General features: G+C 40.0%; 1 protein-coding gene across 1 annotated transcript in view; it reads right to left on the reverse strand.

Annotated features, from left to right (window-relative positions):
• Window positions 1-22945, reverse strand: part of LHX6 (LIM homeobox 6) — a 165604-nt gene that overhangs the window by 101700 nt on the left and 40959 nt on the right. The window contains exons 2-3 of the mRNA XM_040405878.1: window positions 21282-21464; window positions 6684-6805 (exon numbers count right to left, since the gene is read on the reverse strand). Coding sequence (XP_040261812.1) covers window positions 6684-6805; window positions 21282-21464 — 305 coding nt within the window. The remainder of the gene's footprint in view (window positions 1-6683; window positions 6806-21281; window positions 21465-22945) is intronic.

Raw genomic sequence — 22945 nt, forward strand, 5'->3', positions numbered from 1 at the left:
CTACACAATATTAAAAATAAACTGAAACAACAGTTATACCCTCAATACCCTACTGGGCAATTCTGAGCTAATAGTAACTCATCCCTTATTCAGGATCTATTAGCCACAGCTAGTGGTGTGCGAATCAAAGTGTCTGAAGTGGACTTCAATCCGAATTTCAGGGAAAATTCAATTCGCCACTAAGCCTAATTTACTCATGATTCGTGGTAAGGAATCAATTTAGCCTGAAATGGTGTTAAAAATAAATCACACTCAACTCGTCCATTTGAGCGCGAAGAGGCCACAACGTCCATCTTGACTGAAGAAAAATCTCATGCTAACTGACGTATGATATCACCATGCCGGCCAGTGTGATAACGTCATCACACACCGCACGAGATTTCGCTCAGGATCTTCAATCAAGATGGCCGAGGTGGCCTCTTCGCGCTCAAATGGATAAGGTGAGTATAATAGTTTTCTTTCCCGATTAACTCCTGTAAGCCCTAATTTTTTATCTCAGATGCCGGAATCAGCGATGAACATGGCACCTGAGGGGTTCAGTGACGGGTGGGGGGGGGCAATCTTCCGTTCCCCATCATTGCACCCACCACGAAGTAATTCGTCACAAAGCAAATTTGTTTGTGAAATTCAGCGAAGCAGCCGAATCAAAGTTTTCATAACTTTGCTAATCTCTAGCCACAGCATGGGATGTCTACACAGAAAAAGGCTTGCTCTGGAGTACCAGCCAGGTCCAGTGTAATGCTTCTTTCCCCTGTGGGGGCACTGCAGGAAAACTGAACACATTCTTCTATAGATTACATCTGATTGCTAGGAGTCCCAGCAGTGGCTCACAATGTGATCTACTCCTCATTTTGGGAGCCTTTCAACAAAGCAGACATACCTTATAATATATAACGATTATTTGCAATAGTCACAGTCACATGAATAATAAAACAAAGCACATATCAATATTAGCAGGTCAAAGGAATGCAAGAAAATTGGAACTTACCGATAAATAACTGGAACAGGATGAGAATGGCAAATAGATGATGGAATAAACGGATGATGGTGATGATAGTCAAATGATGAAACAAATGAAATAATGAGGATGATATGGCAAATATATGATAGAACTAATAGACCCTTCCTCTAACTTTCCCTGAATCTTTCCTTAGATCTGTCCCTAAACAGTGATTCTAACATCAGACACTAATGTCTCGAAGATATCAGAAAACGTAAGCTGTAATACTGACCCTAACATGAACATTTAGGCATTAGAGACAAGAAACGCAAACTGAGCGAAGATTAACTCGTATCAAGGGACATAAAGGAAACAAGCAAATTACAGCTCTTGGAAGCAATGTCTGGACTAGAATAACTGAAAGAACAAAAAGTACACTTGATAAGAAGCAAAATAGACAAGGAACAAGATACTAGGATTACTACATTCAAATGCACAGGGTTTAGGATATAAACAGCAACTCACTACAGAAGCCAGAAGAGTATGGCTACATGGAGACATTGGTCGCAAGGCAAGGGCATCGCAGTGCAGCGGTGATTCCATACACATGAATGGGGACGCAGCGTGACTCACCTGTTTCCTGCAACCCCGACTTGCGAATCTAAAGAATCCAGCAGTATTGGATTTTTAGTGATTTGCGTGACAGGGTCGCAGCAAACATGTAAGTCATGCTGCCACCCCATTCATCTGTATGGGATCACAGCTACACCCTTATAGAGTGTGGGCAGGGTTCTCTACCCCTCTTTACCAGTCTGTTAATAGTTTCTCGTATACTGTGTTTTTTTTAATTCTTTTTTATTTTTGTGTAACCCCAGCTGGATGTATAGCGCCATGAAATTAATGGTGCTTTAAAATAAATAATAATAATAAAAAGAAAAGGCGCTCCTTCCAGAAATGATCCAAAGCTGCAGCAGAGAGGTCAGGTAATCCACACGAATGGTACAGCTGTGAGACAGCGGCATAGGAACTGCCCAAATAACAGAAGAAGACAAAACGTGATCATAAAAGTCTGGTTACACCTATGGAATGGAGCATGAACCCATTAGTGACCGCCAATATGCCTGTTTACAGTGGTCACTAATGGGTCTTATGCTAGGCCACCATCTTTTTAGGGCAAATTGAGGGTCCGCAAAACACAGATACCAGCCATGTCCGTTCCGCATTTTGCGGGCCGCACATGGCTGGCCCTATGATAGAAATGCTTTATCTTTTTTGTGGGGCCGAGGAATGGAGCGACGGATGCAGACAGCATACAGTGTGCTATCCACATCATTTGGGGCCTCACTGAAATAAATGGGTCCGCACCCGTTCCGCAAAATTGCGGAAAGGATGCGGAGCCAGAATTACGGATGTGTGAATGGACGCTTACAGTGGCCTAGTCTAACAGCTGAACGGATCTTCTTTGAAGCACGGATCAGGAGCCCACCTCTCTTATTACAGCCGAGCACCTGCTCTAACAGCTCGGATCAGCGCTTCTGCGCTTAGGTGCTGCTTCTGACCCCTTTAGATGCTGCGATCCTATTTATACCATAGGATACTAAATAAAAGCTGTAGGATGCCATTTTGTCACAGCCACATGTACCAGAATTGAGACAAACGAAGAGGTATTTCTATTTTCATATCGAATATGATCTACTCATCTCAATGGCATAAAAAGTACAAATTATTTAATATAAACCACAGTATGGAGAATATACAAACATATTAAACACCATAGACTTGGAGGCGACATATCAGAGGCATAAATTCAAGCTTCTGGCCCCCAATGCGAAATATTGGTTTCTTATTAATATGGAAGAGAGACCTTTGGACCTGCTCAGGCACCATTGCCTACTTAAGACTGCTTCTTCACCCCAGTTAAAAATGATAAGGTCACACTTTATTGGTCAAGTCCCATAGGCTCAAAAATAAACCACAGAAGTGCAAGAATTTGACAAAAATACAGTACGGATGTTTTGGGCACATCACAAAAATCATTTATTGAGGTATAAAGGACCAGATCCTTTTACATGGCCATAACGAGTGCTGATGATTGTATTTTCACGGGTCAATGCAAGCTGCATGGGGGACCAAATATTGTTAATGCGATCATTTATTTTGTATATTGCATATTTTTGAGGCACGGCTGCACAGGGAGACATGCTTCAGATAAAAGATGTGCTCTGCTTGTTTGTCAGCTGATCGGTGGGGTGATTAGATGGGCTGATGATCAGCCGAATGGACATTACATTGAATATTCCTTTCTGAGCATCAACCTATGTAAAAAGACCTCATGACACAAAACACTGCACTAAACAACAATATGCTGAGCTATCAAATAAATGTTCCTGCGACATATAAATTCCAGCCCAGGAAAACAGTGTACAAGCGTCTCCTCCAGATCTTCTCCAAAATGTGCCACATACAAGGTGAAAACTCATCTTGTTAGTAGTATAAATTATATTATATTGAAGGTTAGAGGTTATGTACATAGAGAGAGGTTATAGATTATCTTAAGTGGTCATAACACCCAAATTCATGATATTTCCTGACCTCATCTTCAGTTAATTAAAAGAATAAACATGAAAGTCCCTGCCCCCATGTCAGAACTGATTGCCTGATTGGCCTTCATTACGGGAGCTTTAGTTGAATCTTCTTGAGTCAAAACCTTCCAGGTATGAACGGTGTCTAGACTATGACAGCACAAGGCTTATCAGGCTGACGTTAGACTTTGGATTCATAGCTAGCAACCAACCATTCTCCAGTTTTTCCTGGATAATATGTTCCAGATGTCGGCAGTGGAAAAAGTAGGCTAGTTCTGAAGAAATTCATGCAAATACTTTTCTTTATGCCTACCACTGATTTCATCAGCATTTTAAAGGATGACTAAACACTCGTTTAGACTTCAGTTTGCATCCCAAAAGAATTTTTTGTGACTAGTTTAAGTAGCATGTTGTGTGTAACATATACAATACATTCAGAAAGTCTTCAGATCCTTTAACTTTTTTTCACATTTTTTTATGTTGTGGCCTTGTGGTAAACTGGTTTTCCCACATCAGTCTGCAGTCAATACCCCATAATGATAAAGAGAAAACTGGATTTTAGAAATGTTGCAAATTAAAAAAAAAATGAAAAATATGCATGGACATGTCACGGATGGTGTACAGGAAACAAGACAGTAATATAAACAATGACTCACTGGATCCACAACTAAGGAACAAAAGGGGAGACCCCTGCAAGAGACCTGCCACTCTCCCTTATTGCTCAGCCTATGCGACCACCCCAAAGGTGGATGGGCGCATATCCACGAACCTCGACTATCTTACCCCTGAAGACCCTACAATAGTGAGGGGACACGACCACCGGCTCCCTACACAGACACGGAGGGAGTCAGGGTCACCTGGATCCAGAAAACAGAAAATCCTAAATACATAAACAGAACTTATCTTGCAGACGACTGTGGACTGGGAACTGGGAACAAGGAACAGCATGCACACACACTCCAGGAAGTTGTATAAGCCGCACACTACTGCATTCTGGGGAGGAATTTAAACGGCAGCAATCAGTCCAACAGCATGACAGCTGAGATAGACTAACGAGATGAGAAACTAAACCAAAACAAAGAAATTCAAGGAGGAGGATCTGAAAGGCTCCTGTCAGAGCTTCTCAACTGTCTGGCTGTGACAGGACATAAGTATTCCGACTCTTTGCTATGGCACTTGAACTCCCAAAAGCACCGTGGCCTCCATAATTCTTAAATGGAAGAAGTTTGAAACAACCAGGACTCTTCATAGAGCTGGCTGCCCCACCAAACTAATCAGTGGAGAAGGGCTTTGGTAACAGAGGTGATCAAGAACCCAATGGTCACTCTGTCACTCTGGCTGAACTGTGAATATCCTGTGTGCAGATGAGAGCAACATCCAGAAGGGCAACCATCACTGTATAATTCCACCAATCTGGGCTTTATGGCATAATGGCCAGAAATAAGCCTCTCCTCACTAAAAGACATATGAAAGCCCACCTGGAGTTTGTAAAAAAAATGACCTAAAGGACTCTCAAGATTCCCTGATCTGATTAAACCAATTAAACTTTTGTGCTCAATTCTAAGTAGACACTGCTCTTCACCTGCCCAATACCATCCCTACAGTGAAACATGGTGGTGGCAGCATCATGCTATGGGGTTGGGCCGAAGATTTACCTTCTAACAAGACAATGACCCTAAGCACACAACCAAAACAATACAGAAGTGGCTTAGAGACAACTCTGTGAATGTCCTTGAGTGGCCCAGCCAGAACTCTGACTTGAACCCAACTAAACATCTATGGAGAGACCTGAAAATGTCTGTCAACCGATGGTCCTCATCCAACCTGACAGAGTTTGAGACTGATCATCTGCAGAGAAGAATGGCAGACAATCCCCATATCCAGGTGTGCAAACCTTGTGGTATCATAACTAAGATGACTGGAGGCTGTAATCGCTGTCGAAGGTGCTTCAAATAACTGCTGAGTAAAGGGTCTGAATACTTACGTCAATGCAAGATTTTAGTTTTTCCATTTCAATAAATTAGTAAAGATTTCAAGATTAGTGTTTTCACTTTCTCATTATGGGGGACTGAGTGCAGAATGATAGGGAAAACTTTTTTTTTTTTTTTTTTGCACAAGGCTAAAAGTTAAAAAGTTAAAGGGTCTGAAGACTTTCCGAATGCTTTGCATATTCTTTTATCTTACAGTCAATGAATGTTTTAATCTGTTGATCCTTCAATCTTCAATGATGGTATTACATGGAATCTATAACCGGACAGACCCATAGGGCCATGTGCTGTAGGGAAATTGAGCTAATAAAGCCTCTAGGAGCAAAATGGGCATTGCCATTATACCTAGACGCTTTGTTGTCTCTGCAACTGCTGCACCCTCTCCACTTTGATTGACAGGGCCAGGCGTGATAATGTTTTCACTGCCGGGCCCGGTCAATCAAAGTGGAGAGGGTGTTGCAGTTGCAGAAACAGCAGAGCCTCTAGGTGTAATGACAACGCCCCCATTGCTCCTAGAGGCTCATTTGCATATATTAAACTTCATTTTTCTCAGCACTGCGGGCACATATGAACATGGGACCAACACAGATGCCTTCTGCTGCCAGCAGGTCAGCCAGTTTCATAGGTACAAATCTGCTGACAGATGTCCTTTGAGCAACTCAAATTTATTTAAAAAATAACAATTTTAACAATGTACAAAGTAAAGTGATACCAATAACCACGAACTCCTTCACATACTCCCTTACATACAAATTCTAAGCCTATGTCTTCCTAAACCCCATAACAAGCTTTTGGTTTTTGTTTAAGGTAAAATATAAAGATCCATTCCATAACCAACACGACAGCTATAAAATCCTAGTAGAATCCAACTGAAGTCTATATAAACCATGTAAACCCAAAACCATAATTCACAACACTATTCAAAATGGTTATTTCCACATATAAATTATATAGTATGAAAAAAATTATAAACAGAACAACTTACTGTAATACAATATTAATATAAAAATGACAAGATTTCACATCAGATCTAACAAAAGGTGTAAAATAAAATGGGGGAAAAAGCAACTAAAACAGCATAAAATCTATCTCCATAAAGTGTATTCCCTAAATAAAAACTAATTTCAGTTTTCATCCATTATTTCCAATGGCTCATGGCAGTCCGGATATTACCTGAAATAATCCATTTTACAGAATATCTCCTTATTTTTGATATAGCAGCTGTTGTGTTGCCTCAGAGACGTCCGGCACACTGAACACTCGAGACATCTGACGTGCCATATTAAGTTATTTACCTGGAAGGAATAGAGACAATAATTAGAATTGCAGATTATGAATCACTGTTTAAAAAAATTAATGATTGCTGGTTTTCGGGGTTTATTTCAGTGAAATACAAGAAAATATGTTTTGGATAGAACTCATCATAGTGAGTAAAACTTTTATTAACTCCTTCAGGATACAGCAATTTTCCGTTAGTTTTTTTTTTGTTGTTGTTGTTGTTTTCATTTTTCACTCCCTGCCTTCCCAAAGCCGGACATTTTTCATTTTTTCTTTAACGAATTAGGGCTTTTTTTGCTGGACAATTTGTACTTTCCAATGGCACTATTTTATTTTACATATGATGTAGTGAGAAGCTGGAAAAAAATTCCAAATGGGTAAAACCGGCCTATTAACTTAATTCTCTGGGTCAATACAATTATAGCAATATCACATTTTTATTTGCATTGCCATATTCTGACTCCCATAACTTCTTCATATTTATGTCTATGGAGTTGTGTGAGGACTCATTTATTGAGGGGCGATCTGTACTTTTTAATGACACCATTTTAGAGTGTGTATGACTTTTTGTCCCTTTTTATTCAATTTATTTTGGTAGGTGAAGCGACCAAAAAACTGCAAATCTATAATTTTATCGCAAGGGATAAATACTTTTATATTTCAATAATATGGGTGTTTTGGGATGTAGCAATGCTAATGATCTTTATTTTTTGTTTATTTTTATTTAATATTTTTTAATTTCTCTATATTTTTAAAAACAGTAACTTCTTTTACATTTATTTTTAAGTCCTATGAAAGATTAAGTCCTATGAAAGCCTATGAAAGATTCACTATGTTCCTATGGAGCCCTGCCACAGGCAAGGCTCCATTGGAACATCACTATCGGGCCTCGGAGCTTTCAGTAGACCTGAGGCTGCCATAGCAACCAAATGGCTCCTTCAATCTCGGTACAGGGAGCCATTCGTGAAAAAGACCGCTCAGATGTCATAGCATCTAAGGGGTTAAATGTCAGTGATCAACGTTATAGCTGATCACAGACTCTGTCTCCAAGTGTCTGCTGTATAAAACAGCAGGCATGCAGCAGCTCTGATGTCTGCTCAGCTCCCGAGCGGGAGCCATCTTTAAATCCTTGACTTGCTTCGTACATGTACAGCGCAAGTCATGAAGGGGTTAAAAATGCATTACAATACCAACTTTAACAGTCAAATTGAGTTGTCTGTATGATGGATATAGCACTCAGTCCCCCATGTTTCAATTTATGCAACCTGAAACTAAGGCTAATATATCATCATGGAGGAACATTAAGAGAGTAAGAAAATGTCGCGTCACCCTAACAGTGCAACAAAAAGAGGTTATTTGTGCAAAAAAAGGTGCACATGCTTTGAATCACATTTCTTGAGTATTTTAGACACTTTTTTGGTTCACCTGTCAAAAGGGGGAGGGGCAGAGTAGAAAGGGGTGTGGCTTAAGATGCTAAGATTAGTGCCAATTAATAAACTAATAAGCCAGATCTAATAGGTGGTATAAAGTTAGACTGCACTAAAAACTATGACAAAACATATTAACTATATCATCCAGAAATGCACATAGAATAACTTAAACAGCAACACAATAAAAACTTAACATGAAGTCAAAATTTCACCTATGTCAACCCCTAAGTGCGCCTAATTTTAACCCCTTAAGGACCAAGACATTTTTCACCTTAAGGACCAGGCCATTTTTAGCAAATCTGACATGTGTCACTTTATGTGGTTATAACTTTAAAACGCTTTTTCTTATCCAGGCCATTCTGAGATTGTTTACTCGCCACATATTGTACTTCATGACAGTGGTAAAAATGAGTCAAAAAATGTCATTTTTATTTATAAACAAGTACCACATTTACCAAAAATTTGAAAAAAAAGCTAATTTCGAAATTTCAATTTCTCTACTTTTATAATAGATATTAATAACTCCAAAAATATTTATTACTTTACATTCCCCATATGTCTACTTCATGTTTGGATTATTTGTTAATGGCATTTTATTTTTTGGGGACGTTAGAAGGCTTAGAAGGCTCATAAAATTTCCAAAACCCACTTTTTAAGGACCAGTTCAGGTCTGAAGTCACTTTGTGAGGCTTACATAATAGAAACCACCCAAAAATGACCCCCTTTTAGAAACTACACCCCTCAAGGTATTCAAAACTGATTTTACAAACTTTGTTAACCCTTTAGGTGTTCCACAAGAATTAATGGAAAATATAGATGAAATTTCAGAATTTCACTTTTTTGGCAGATTTTCCATTTTAATCAATTTTTTTCTACTAACTAAGCAAGGGTTAACAGCCAAACAAACTCAATATTTATTGCCCTGATTGTGTAGTTTACAGAAACACCCCATATGTGGTCGTAAACTGCTGTACGGGCACACGGCATAGCGCAGAAGGAAAGGAACGTTATATGGTTTTTGGAAAGCGCTGGAATCATTTTAAGCTGCCATGTCACATTTGAAGACCCCCTGATGCACCCATAGAGTAGAAACTCCAAAAAAAGTGACCCCATTTTAGAAACTACACCCCTCAGGGTATTCAAAACAGATTTTTACAAACTTTGTTAACTCTTTAGGTGTTCCACAAGAATTAATGGAAAATGGAGATGAAATTTCTGAATTTCACTTTTTTGGCAAATTTTCCATTTTAATAAATTTTTATCCACTAACAAAGCAAGGGTTAACAGCCAAACAAAACTCAATATTTATTGCCCTGATTCTGTAGTTTACAGAAATACCCCATATGTGTTCGTAAACTGCTGTACGGGCACACGGCAAAGCGCTGAAGGAAAGGAACGCCATATGGTTTTTGGAAGGCAGATTTCACTGGGATAATTTTAAGCTGCCATGTCACATTTGAAGACCCCCTGATGCACCCAACTCCAAAAAAAGACCCCATATTGGAAACTATGGGATAAGGTGGCAGTTTTGTTGGTACTATTTTAAGGTACATATGATTTTTGGTTGCTCTATATTACACTTTTTGTAAGGCAAGGTGACAAAAAATAGCTGTTTTGGCACCGTTTTCATTTTTTGTCATTTACAATGTTTATCTGCAGGTTAGATCATGTGGTATATTTATAGAAAATTATTTTTTACTGTCTCCATATTCTGAAAGCCATATTTATTTATTTTTTTGGGGCGACTGTCTTATGTGGGGGCTAATTTTTTTCGGTATGAGATGACGGTTTGATTGGTACTATTTTAGGGTGCATATGACTTTTTGATCGCTTGCTATTACACTTTTAGTGATGTAAGGTGACAAAAAATTGCTATTTTTACACAGTTGTTTTTTTTTTATGGTGTTCACCTGAGGGGTTAGGTCATGTGATATTTTTTTATAGAGCAGGTTGTTATGGACGTGTCAATGCCTAATATATATACTTTTTTTTATTTATTTAAGTTTTACACAATAATATCATTTTAGAAACAAAAATAAATAAATCATGTTTTAGTGTCTCCATAGTCTGCGAGTTGTAGATTTTTTATTTTTTGGGCGATTGTTTTAGGTAGGGTATCATTTTTGAGGGATGAGATGACGGTTTGATTGGCACTATTTTGGGGTGCATATGACTTTTTGATCACTTGCTATTACACTTTTCATGATGTAAGGTGACAAAAAATGGCTTTTTCTACACCGTTTTTATTTTTTATTTTTTACGGTGTTCACCTGAGGGGTTTCCGTAGCTGGCAGTCCCGATGCCTGTTCAAGGCATCAGGGCTGCCATAGCAACCCTCAGTTCCCCGTCACCGCAGCACGGGGAACCGATGGGGATGTACAAGCTGCCGCAAACCCCCTGTATGCTGCGGTCAGCGTGACCGCGGCATACAGGGGGTTAATCTGTCGGCATCTGTGTTTTCACCGATGCTGGCAGATACAGCAGGGGCCCGGCTGTCAGTATCAGCCGGGACCCTGCTGCTGATCGCGGCAGCAGTTGTAGGGCAGCGCATTAACCCTAGGATGAGAATGCTCGTCCTAGTGCGTTAAGTACCTGCAAGTTAGGTCGAGCATTCTCGTCCAAGGTCCTGAACGTGTGAAAACCGCTGGTTTACACTACTCATATAGAAATCTAAAAAGAAGAAGCGGTCAAGATCAAGAACTACTTCTGTCTTCTTTGCCTACGACTTGGTAAGCCTAAGGCCCTAAGCACCTAATGTCCTTTAAAAATATGGAAAATATTTTCCATTCCAGAGAATAGGTTCCAACTATTGGCTTTCTATTTGCAATGTTGATATAATCCTAATCTCATTTCCACTGCTGTGAAGTCAGACACGGCTGCTCTCTTATTATATAGGAATCTATTTGTTATTTCACACTATTGAGAGCAGTCAGCTTTAATAGTGGTTTTCTTGAAATACGCACTAGATGTTGGCCACTGGGTCATATAAAGGACACTATAGAGGTAGCTCTGCTATACTGAAAGGTTGTGGTTGGAAGTAAAAACTTGACACAACTGAGTGTGTTTACATTAACAAGCCACATCTGTCAGAACTTGGCTAGTGTTAATCCAACCAATTGTCATGGGACATTCTCCATCCGAGTGCTAATCTTAGGGGTCATCCTTTGAAATAAATAGAGATGAAAAGAAGTTTTACCTGCAACGGAGAAGAATGTTCTTCATACTATAATTCTATGAGGAATCTGTGACTGGTCAGATGAAAAGATCATCTGACATGTTTACACAAGAGAAGGACGGTAAAACAGAGAACGTTCGTCCATATTAGACGTCAGCAGGGAAATCACAATGGTTCTAGTATGGAGGAAAATGTCATGTTGATCTCCATTGGCACATTGGTGTTGCAGAAAAGGAACAGAAATTAAAGTGGACTGTCAAAACAGTAGAACCGTAAAAATACCAGTGGCATGAACAATAGATTTCAGAAGGAGGCCAACTCTTCTATTTGAAATAAAAAATAAAAGATTGGACCTCAACTATGAAATATAGAAAGGAGCAGATCATGTGGAGGTGTTGTCAGGCTCTGAAAAACCTAAGATATCATGGGGCACTGGTGAAGGATCGAGATTGAATATGAAAAGAGACCTAGGTCACTGGGTACAAAATCCTGGGAAGATACCCCTGATGCCAGATGCTAACAATGTCATGGGGTCCACATATAACTCATCGTATTCCAGAATAATGTAGTAGCAGGACAACATATGATCAGTTCATTGGCTGAAGACATAGTTACATAGGTTGAAAATAGACACAGGTCCATCAACTTCAGTTCAATTATACATCATAAATTGCTAGATAAATTATAGCCATCAATGTCGTTTGCTATTTGATAAGCATCTAACCCTTGTTTTTATATGATGACCTATTATCTGGCATTACTACCTGTTGGGGTAGGGCATTCCAGTTTGACTACTCTAACTATAAAGAATCATTTCCTGTACTGATGTCTCAATTGCCTTTCCTCCACATGTAATGAGGGTCCTTTGTAAAGTCCTTGAAATGAGTAAATCCTGCCAGTTCTTTCTATTGATCACACATGTATTTATACATTTAAATGAGATCACCACTAAGGTGTAATTTTTCCAAGCTAAAAAGGCCTGATTTTCAAGCCTCCCATTAGAAGAGTGAACTTCCATCCCATTTATTAATCTGATCGCCCATCTTTGAACCCTTTCTAGCTCTCCAATATCCTTTATATTATATGGAGCCCAAAACATATTCAAGGTGTGGCCTTAGGAGGGATTTATAATGGGGTAATATTACATTGGGGACCACATATTTTTATTTCTCTTTTTTCACATCTTATTGGCTTTTGCAGCTGCTTCCTGATATTGAGTACTGCTGCTTAGCTTACTTGTAACCAGAATACCCAAGTCATTTTCTTGTTCTATTGTCCCCAGTGAAGGTATGTGAAGGTAGCCATACGATTACTGTGGCCCAGGTGCATTACTTTACATTTGTCAACATTAATATTCATCTGCCATGTTCTAGCCCATGCTATCAACTTATCTAGGTCTTTGTGTAATATTTGACAGTTCAGCCGGGTTTAAAGTTTCCTACACAGTTTTGTGTTAACGGCAAATACTAAGATCATTAATAATAATGAGTATATAAACACTGCATGCAGAATTATTAGGCAAATGAGTATTTTGACCACATCATCCTCTTTATGCATGTTGTCTTACTCCAAGCTGTATAGGCTCGAAAGCCTACTACCAATTAAGCATATTAGGTGATGTGCATCTCTGTAATGAGAAGGGGTGTGGTCTAATGACATCAACACCCTATATTAGGTGTGCATAATTATTAGGCAACTTCCTTTCCTTTGGCAAAATGGGTCAAAAGAAGGACTTGACAGGCTCAGAAAAGTCAAAAATAGTGAGATATCTTGCAGAGGGATGCAGCACTCTTAAAATTGCAAAGCTTCTGAAGCGTGATCATCGAAAAATCTAGCTTTTCATTCAAAATAGTCAACAGGGTCGCAAGAAGCGTGTGGAAAAACCAAGGCGCAAAATAACTGCCCATGAACTGAGAAAAGTCAAGCGTGCAGCTGCCAAGATGCCACTTGCCACCAGTTTGGCCATATTTCAGAGCTGCAACATCACTGGAGTGCCCAAAAGCACAAGGTGTGCAATACTCAGAGACATGGCCAAGGTAAGAAAGGCTGAAAGACGACCACCACTGAACAAGACACACAAGCTGAAACGTCAAGACTGGGCCAAGAAATATCTCAAGACTGATTTTTCTAAGGTTTTATGGACTGATGAAATGAGAGTGAGTCTTGATGGGCCAGATGGATGGGCCCGTGGCTGGATTGGTAAAGGGCAGAGAGCTCCAGTCCGACTCAGACGCCAGCAAGGTGGAGGTGGAGTACTAGTTTGGGCTGGTATCATCAAAGATGAGCTTGTGGGGCCTTTTCGGGTTGAGGATGGAGTCATGCTCAACTCCCAGTCCTACTGCCAGTTTCTGGAAGACACCTTCTTCAAGCAGTGGTACAGGAAGAAGTCTGCATCCTTCAAGAAAAACATGCTTTTCATGCAGGACAATGCTCCATCACACACGCGTCCAAGTACTCCACAGCGTGGCTGGCAAGAAAGGGTATAAAAGAAGAAAATCTAATGACATGGCCTCCTTGTTCACCTGATCTGAACCCCATTGAGAACCTGTGGTCCATCATCAAATGTGAGATTTACAAGGAGGGAAAACAGTACACCTCTCTGAACAGTGTCTGGGAGGCTGTGGTTGCTGCTGCACGCAATGTTGATGGTGAACAGATCAAAACACTGACAGAATCCATGAATGGCAGGCTTTTGAGTGTCCTTGCAAAGAAAGGTGGCTATATTGGTCACTGATTTGTTTTTGTTTTGTTTTTGAATGTCAGAAATGTATATTTGTGAATGTTGAGATGTTATATTGGTTTCACTGGTAAAAATAAATAATTGAAATGGGTATATATTTGTTTTTTGTTAAGTTGCCTAATAATTATGCACATTAATATTCACCTGCACACACAGATATCCCCCTTAAATAGCTAAAACTAAAAACAAACTAAAAACTACTTCCAAAAATATTCAGCTTTGATATTAATGAGTTTTTTGGGTTCATTGAGAACATGGTTGTTCAATAATAAAATTAATCCTCAAAAATACAACTTGCCTAATAATTCTGCACTCCCTGTATATATATACAGTACTTACCAAAAGTTTGGACACACCTTCTCATTCAAAGAGTTTTCTTTATTTTCATGACCATGAAGGCATCAAAACTATGAATTAACACATGTGGAATTATATACATAACAAACAAGTGTGAAACAACTGAAAATATGTCATATTCTAGGTTCTTCAAAGTAGCCACCTTTTGCTTTGATTACTGCTTTGCACACTCTTGGCATTCTCTTGATGAGCTTCAAGAGGTAGTCACCTGAAATGGTTTTCCAACAGTCTTGAAGGAGTTCCCAGAGATGCTTAGCACTTGTTGGCCCTTTTGCCTTCACTCTGCGGTCCAGCTCACCCCAAACCATCTCGATTGGGTTCAGGTCCGGTGACTGTGGAGGCCAGGTCATCTGGCGCAGCACCCCATCACTCTCCTTCATGGTCAAATAGCCCTTACTTTCAAAGTTTTCCCAATTTTTCGGCTGACTGACTGACCTTCATTTCTTAAAGTAATGATGGCCACTCGTTTTTCTTTACTTAGCTGCTTTTTTCTTGCCATAATACAAATTCTAACAGTCCTACTGAATAGGCTATCAGCTGTGTATCCACCTGACTTCTCCTCAACGCCACTGATGGTCCCAACACCATTTATAAGGCAAGAAATCCCACTTATTAAACCTGACAGGGCACACCTGTGAAGTGAAAACCATTTCAGGGGACTACCTCTTGAAGCTCATCAAGAGAATGCCAAGAGTGTGCAAAGCAGTAATCAAAGCAAAAGGTGGCTACTTTGAAGAACCTAGAATATGACATATTTTCAGTTGTTTCACACTTGTTTGTTATGTATATAATTCCACATGTGTTAATTCATAGTTTTGATGCCTTCAGTGTGAATCTACAATTTTCATAGTCATGAAAATAAAGAAAACTCTTTGAATGAGAAGGTGTGTCCAAACTTTTGGTCTGTACTGTATATATATATATATATATATATATATATATATATCAGGAGCCACTAACAATAAACATATGAAAATTATTATGCATATACAAAAAATGGAAATTAAACTGCCTATTAAAAAATCCTCTCGTATGAGATTATGTGGATACTGGTAAACCGGAATTTCATGTAGTCTTTTGTAGGGAAAATTTATAATGAATATAGATCTACATTTAAAAAAAATAGCAAATTATGTAAAGGATTTATGAATAGGCTGCAAAATATTCGGAGTAGAGATCACTTGTTTCCTTGAAGAAAGAGGGCAAAAGAAAACAGAAAACTAGGTCCATATGGGTTATGACCAGTAATGGAAAATAAACTCTACTCGTGTGGAGAGAACATATCTCTTTTAAGTGACTGCCAGTCACCAAGTGGGGTTGAAGGTCACCTGTCATTTCATCATGCCTGCTTTACCCTCGCTCTGTTTCCTCTTTAGCAGCAATTATCAGAGAAAGTCATAACATGAGTCATATGTGTGGTGAGAAAGTCCAAAATGTTTTTGATTTTGTTTTAAGGAATGATCAAAAGTACATGAAAGAAAGAAAAATCCATACATCAGTCAAGTAGTTTTAGGACTGCATGCTGTTCTGGAGATCTCTTTTAAAATTCTTATTCGAGGGGAAGATGTTTTCTAACATATGGTTATTTAACAATAGTCTTAATCTACCGGTATCTCTCTCTGGAGTCAGATGCACCACAATTATTGAGAGGTACATACTTGTAATAATTGTGGCACATCTATGCAGGTCTGTGCACCAGAAACAAAATCTATATCAGCAGTTTTCTGGTGTATATTAAAATAAATATGCCTTGCCTCTCCCACACTCATTCATTGTCCTGCTCCACCATATTTTTGGCAAAAGTGGGGAGCAGGGGCTGAAACGGACATGTGCCAAATTTTGAACTTTTTGACACCAGTTTTCTGGTGGACCGGGGATGATAAATGTCCCTCATAATTCCTAGCATTTTAGGCAATAATGGCTAGCATTAAAGGGTCACAGAGGGTTTCAAAAAGCTTTTGATATGTCATAGAGACATATCAAAAGTTTTGATTAATGAGCATTTAAGTTCTAAGACCATCACTGGTGCCTAGAACGAAGAGAGAGAAGGGTTCATATATCATGCTCTCTCTCTTCTTGCTGCAGGAGATGGGCTCAATACAAAGTCTTACTGCTGTGTCTTTCATCCATGAGGGCCCAGGCCTCATTCCTCAGCCATGCTCTACCCAGCTGGCGCAATGCAGTGACATCTTCTCACCTGCTGGGCTTAGTAAAAGAGTGCATGGGCAAATGATCATTCATCAGCCTGTTCTTGGTCTGTCAACTCTCCTAGTCAGCCTTGCAGGCGAGATAAACTCACTGCAGGGGAGAGCGGGATGTGCTCAGTTCACTGAGGGAATGGGGCTAGGTGAATATTACTTTTTGAATTCTATTAACACTACAGGGGACAAAGTAAGGGGCCAGCACTACTGTCAGGGGGGCACTAAGGGGTCAGGACTACTGTGTGAGGGAAATAAGAGGGCACTAAAAGGGCATTCTACAGTGTGAGGGCACTGGGGGGAATTCGACTGTGTGGGGGCACTAAAAGGCATCACACGGTGAAGGGACATTCTATTGTGAAGGGGGTACTAAGAGATCATAACAACTGTGTGGGATTTAAGTGGGCATTTCTACTGTGTGGGGGTACTACGGAGCATGAATACTGTGAAGGGGGTACTAAGGGGGCATTCTACTGTGGGAGGGCACTAAGGAAGAATAAAAACTGTTTGGGACAGTAAGGGAGCATACAGGTCATGGGGGGGTAGTTTGCAGGAAAGTTGTTTAAGGAAGGGGGGTGTTCAAAAATTTTCTGTGGGCCAAGCCTTTTCTAGTTCACCCCTACAGTGACCCTTTAATGTAAATAAAGACACGTCCATAATGTGTCACCGCCACTTCTGTGAGAAGGTCTGGCAGACGTTCTTCTCTACCTCTTGTATGATGTTCTTTGTTTTGGTTTCACTTTCTCATCTCCTTTCCTTCTGCCAGGTGTCACTTATTTAGACATAATCGTCTTCCTTTATAGTCCCTCCCACACTGCCTCACTTTGCGGTTTATACTACTTCCTGGATGAAGTGTTCACTGCTGGAGGCTGCGTCTGCTGTTTGCTCAGATAAGTCCTTTACTTTATTGTGTTTGCTTGCTGGCTTGATTCTAGGTGACCCTGACTCCCTCTGTATTAAGTGCAGGGAGCCGGTGGTCGTGTCCCCTCACTATTATAGGGTTTTCAGGGGTCACACAGGCTTAGGTACATGGGCATGCAATCGTCTACCATCGAGACCCTTGTATGTGCATAGCAGTCAGGGAGAGCTCTTAGGGTTTTATAGGGCTCACCTAATAGCTCCTTAGTTTGGGATCAAGCCAGTCGCTCGTTTATTTATAAGTTCCAGCTATCTGCAAATCTCATCCATGACATTATGGCTATGTACAGATCAAAGCAAATTAGTAAGTAGTTTGGACAAAAAATTTGTCTGTTTTATCTTATATTTAATCACAGTAAATATATTTATTCACTTAGCCTGCGTAACCTTATTTATTTTTAAATCTTTTGAATTCACATTAAAAAACACTTCCACACGACTATATATGTTATAACGGTAGGCTCTTATCTGTAACCTGACATATAAAAGAGTTACATTATGATCTGCCAGAGCCCCGAGGTGCTGCAGATCTCTGTGACCGTGTTTTGATTAGATTGCTGCTGTCACAGTTAGAAACCCAGAGACCGGCCAAAGTGGACTCCCTGGGTGGCATTCTTGTGTGTTACAGCGATCCATTGCAATGTGAAGTCAAAAAGCCAGCAGGGGCTCACTATTCTTGATGCGAGAGTGCCCTCTTCTGGCTGTAAAATTAACTGTGATCCTGTAGTCTGTGAATTAACCCCTTCTTGTGCTTACTGTGGCAGGAAAAGATTAATTTACTTTTACCATAAAAACTAAATAAATAATGAAACGTAAAAAAAGAAGTAAAGAAATAAAAAAAATATATAAAAAGTGAAATAAAGAAAATAAAAAAGGTTGTGTGTGTAAAATATACAATGTACACACATTTTTTTGGGGTTTCATAAAATGTTTTATATAGGGAGGAGGTTGTTCGTACATAGGCACACATATTTTTTTTCATTTGATAAACAAAATGTAAAAAAGGCGAAAGCTTAAAAAGTCCAAATTTCCCCAAGATGAATACTTTAAGGGCGGTCAACATAAAAAAGTCACTTTGAAGGAGTTTCTAATGTTTTGGCGCTGTACAACATCTGTTCTGGCAGTACGTGCCATAGAACCAGCAACAGAAAAATAGGCCGCTAAAATCCAAAATGCGCTTCAGACCTTTGAAGTCTTGTGGTAAAAACATATGGAAATGGCTTTAGAAACAGAAGAAAATTGATAAGAAATGAAAAATATTATTTTTTTCCTAATTTTCCTTTTTTTAAAAATAAATATTATAGCTGTCATCCAATGGCACAAAAGAAAGGACTAAGGTGTCCCGTGAAAAATAATATCAAATACATGTAGGTTGACTCAGAAATTAATTAGTTATTTGCAGTTAGATAGACTTATTGCTAAAACTGAAACATTGGCCCAGTAATGAAGTGGTTAACAGGCTGCACATCTTTCACTAGGTTTCCCCTTCTATCTAAGGCAAGGTCCCTATGGGTGAAAGTTATGAAAACTGGTGTAAAGGTAAACTGGCTTAGTTGCCCATAGCAACCAATCAGATTCCATCTTTCATTTTCCAAAGGGGCTCTGAAAAATGAAAGGTGGAATCTGATTGGTTGCTATGGGCAATAAATCCAGTTTTCCTTTACAGGAGCTTTGATAAATCTCCCCCATATGTGTTCGGATTGAGACATTAGTATTCGTTTGCCTTCATAATAAAATAATTGTACAAATCTAGTTATGTTGGAGTGCTGAGGTCTCTTTTGGAAGAGTGCTATTTCTGCACACAAAATTTCTGATTTAGTGAAATTTGTTAGGCGAGCAGGTGTACGCCAGATTTCACAAATGCAATGTGATGGAAAAAATTAAGCCATGTCACTCCAGTAGAGGAGTGTGTAATAACTGGAGTAACCTCTCTAGAAAAAAAAAACTATGGGGGTCATTTTTTAAACTGGTGTAAAGAAGAACTGGCCCAGTTGCCCATGGCAACCAGATTCCACCTTTTATTTTCCAAAGGAGTTGTCCAAAATGAAAGGTGGAATCTGATTGGTTGCTATGGGCAACTAAGCCAATTCTACCTTACACCAGTTTGATAAATGACCCCCAGATGAGCTAAATTTATCAATGTGCACATTATGAAATTATAAAAAAGCAGACTCCGGCAAAACTGACTTCAAAAATTCCCCTTATGATAAACAGTGTTATGCCTAGTTCAAGGTTGAAGGAGGAGGAACACGAATCATGGATTAAAATGACACCAAAATGAGAACGTCTGGGTCACGCGTCCTCCGTCAGGTCATACACCTCCCCTCAGGTCATGCACTAATCAATTCTGTCTGCAGCGTTCCTTTAACTTTAAAGAAGTTGTCCGGGATTTTACAAGTGATGACCTATCTTCAGGATATCTGATCGACGGAGGCTTGACACCCTGCACCCCCACGATCAGTTGTTTCAGGGTAACTGCTGTGTCAGAGCTGGTGGAGCTGGTTACTGCAGCTCACATTGAAGTGAATGGAAGCAGTGCTGCTGTAACCACTACACAATGGACGGGGCTATGTGGTTCTCTGTCCATTGTGTAGTGGACAAAACAGAAGTTACCCTGAAACAACTGATCGGTGGGGGTGCAGGGCGTCAATCATCCGCCAATCAGATAATGATGTTCCATCCTGAAGATAGGCCATCATTTGTAAAATCCTGGACAACCCCTTTAAATTAATATGCATAGCCAAGTGCATGTACTGAATGGGACTACTGCATCAACAACCACGACACGGACTACAATGTGAAGTATAACCTAGAACAACTTATGGAAACTTTAATATTAAAGACAAGGGCACATACACTTGCCAGTCACAGTGTCCTAATTTAACAAAGGGTACATATTAGGGTACAGAAGCTCGCAATGAAAATATCTATTGATGCTCCATTGAGTTTGCGGTTTAATTCACAGCAAAAACGGTATATAGTTTACAGGTGGCTTTTGTTGAAATATTGCTGTGGATGCAAAGGGTGAAATCTGCAATGAAAGTCCACAATATAAACTGACGTGGCAGATTTACAATCCACGTGGCAGGTCAATTTCCCCATGGAATTTGTCCACAGTTTGAAGATGAGATTTGGTAAAATTATATCCACTTTGCTGTTACTGTAATTTAACAGCCACAGCATCCCCTAACCAATGTCAGTCATATTCCCCCAAAATATGCTTTTCTTAGGGTATGGTCAGGTGTCTGCGTGCAGTTTTGAAAGCCAAAATCAGGAGCTGATCATAAAAAAAGAGAAAGTATAAAGGACAAATAAGCTTCTCCTTTTTTTAAGTCATTCCTGGTTTTGGCTTCCAAAACGGCATCAAGAAATCAGACCGTGTGGTTGTACCCTTACAGTGCCACCTATAAAAGCAAGAACCGCTACTGACTGTTCACTGAACCCCCCCAACCATGTTGTAATTTCAGCCTTCGGGGAGGAACATGTCTCCAGGCCTCTGTCATGGTTTGAGGACACATAGAGTGATTTTCAGTGCTGTCAAGGAACGAGGTTTAACATACCCCTTCCCTTTTTGCACGTACCCATGAATACTTCAAAAGTCCCCATTTACTAGTTTACGTAAGATCGTTGGCTTTGTATAGCATTAGTATTTCAGTACACATAAAAAATCGGTACCTTGAGCAGGTATCTGTCTAGGATCTCCAGGCCACAACTGGAGCAGATGTTTTTCCCATCTGAAGGTACGGAAGATGATGAGGATGATGGTGGGGAGCACACAGATGGAGTTGAGGGAGGGCTTGGGGATGAGTGGTCTTCTTTCTCCAAATTACATGGCAGATTTTCATCATCGGATTGTGACTGAGAAAAAAGAAATGCTCATCATTGACCATAATCGTATCTACGTAGTAAATCTATACAGTATACAAGATATGGTAGAACAATACAACTTATGGATACAGTTATTCCTGCTGCAGTCACACTGTGGCTCTAGTTCCCATGCTTTTTATATTTGGTCATTCCTGGACTTTTCAGTTTTTGTCTCTGCTCCTGATGTAAAGGAAATCCTTGCCAGCTCATTTGCCATTCTTTATGTAAACAGTTCAATTGTTGGCCACCTGTATATATTTTACTGGATTGTTCACAGCATGAGCTGATTTTTTTTGGTGAGGAAGTGACTGATGGTAGAATAGACGACCCACACAACCAGAGAGAGTGCATGCAAACTCCATGCCGATGTTGTCCTTGCTCGGATTTGAACCCAGGGCCATATCATGAGATTGCAGCCAGCTAGAGATTGCCAGAGGAGGTTATCCCAGAAGAACTAAGCAATAATTGTCATGTGGATTGCAAAACAAGTGAATGTGCTTGGCTTGTTTACTGGTAGACATCAACAGAAAGGTGATGTAATAAATCAAGAACGAAACAAAAAAAAAGTTACTTAGCATCTCGTCAATATTATTGTCTTGTTTATTTCTCTATGGTAATTCTGCTGTATCATGAGCCGACATCAGAGGTGCCAGCTGGCAGCATGGAGAATGTATGCAGCCTTGCTGCATGTGACGTATGGCCTAAGACTGGCTGAGCACATGTCCTACTGCTACCTCGACTCAGCCAAGCAGGCATGTGTTGTGAATGAGACGAGGGATAGAGACCGCTGCCAGAACAAAAGCATTGAGCAATTGAAATCCCCTGATATCTGGCATCTGGAAAAGGTTGGTTGGTCCTCCAAACATATGAGATGGTCGGCCAGTCCTACCAAAATCATCAGATTTGCAGATAAAGTTGCACTTGTAATGAACAGTCCATAGTCAGTGGCATCTCTCCTCTGATGTCCATCATGGCCGTCAGAGAACTCACTTCTCCTGTTGAGCTATGTTCTGTGACACCCATGGCCACCTCCTCCTCCTTCCTTGTGATCCTGCTTCTGTGGGTTCCTATAGGGCATGCACACTCTCTACAAAGGGCCAACATGTCAACTGGCTAATCTGTCCCCAGCCTATTACACTGATTTAAGGCAGTCTATATGGCACCTCTCCCTATGGGAGGGTGCCTGAGCAAAAAGGTGCCCTTGCCCTGCTAAGCAGAGCAAAGACACAGACAGGAAATTGTCAGGGCTGGGCTAAATGTCTCGCCCTGTCAATCTTGGGGCAGAGGGGGCGCATATTCATCTGTGGGAACTGCCCTTCACAGGAGAAGAAGCCATGATGATGAGAAAAATCAATTTGTTAGAATTGATTTGTTCGTTTCTACATCTTAGCTTGTCTAATTCCTGTGAAGGTATTCCAGTGCTGTGTATTCTGACCTCCCATATCCTGACCTCTGCCTGATCACCGAATAGA

Source organism: Bufo bufo, chromosome 8 (assembly GCF_905171765.1).
Source record: "Bufo bufo chromosome 8, aBufBuf1.1, whole genome shotgun sequence".
In the NCBI taxonomy this organism is placed as follows: domain Eukaryota; kingdom Metazoa; phylum Chordata; class Amphibia; order Anura; family Bufonidae; genus Bufo; species Bufo bufo.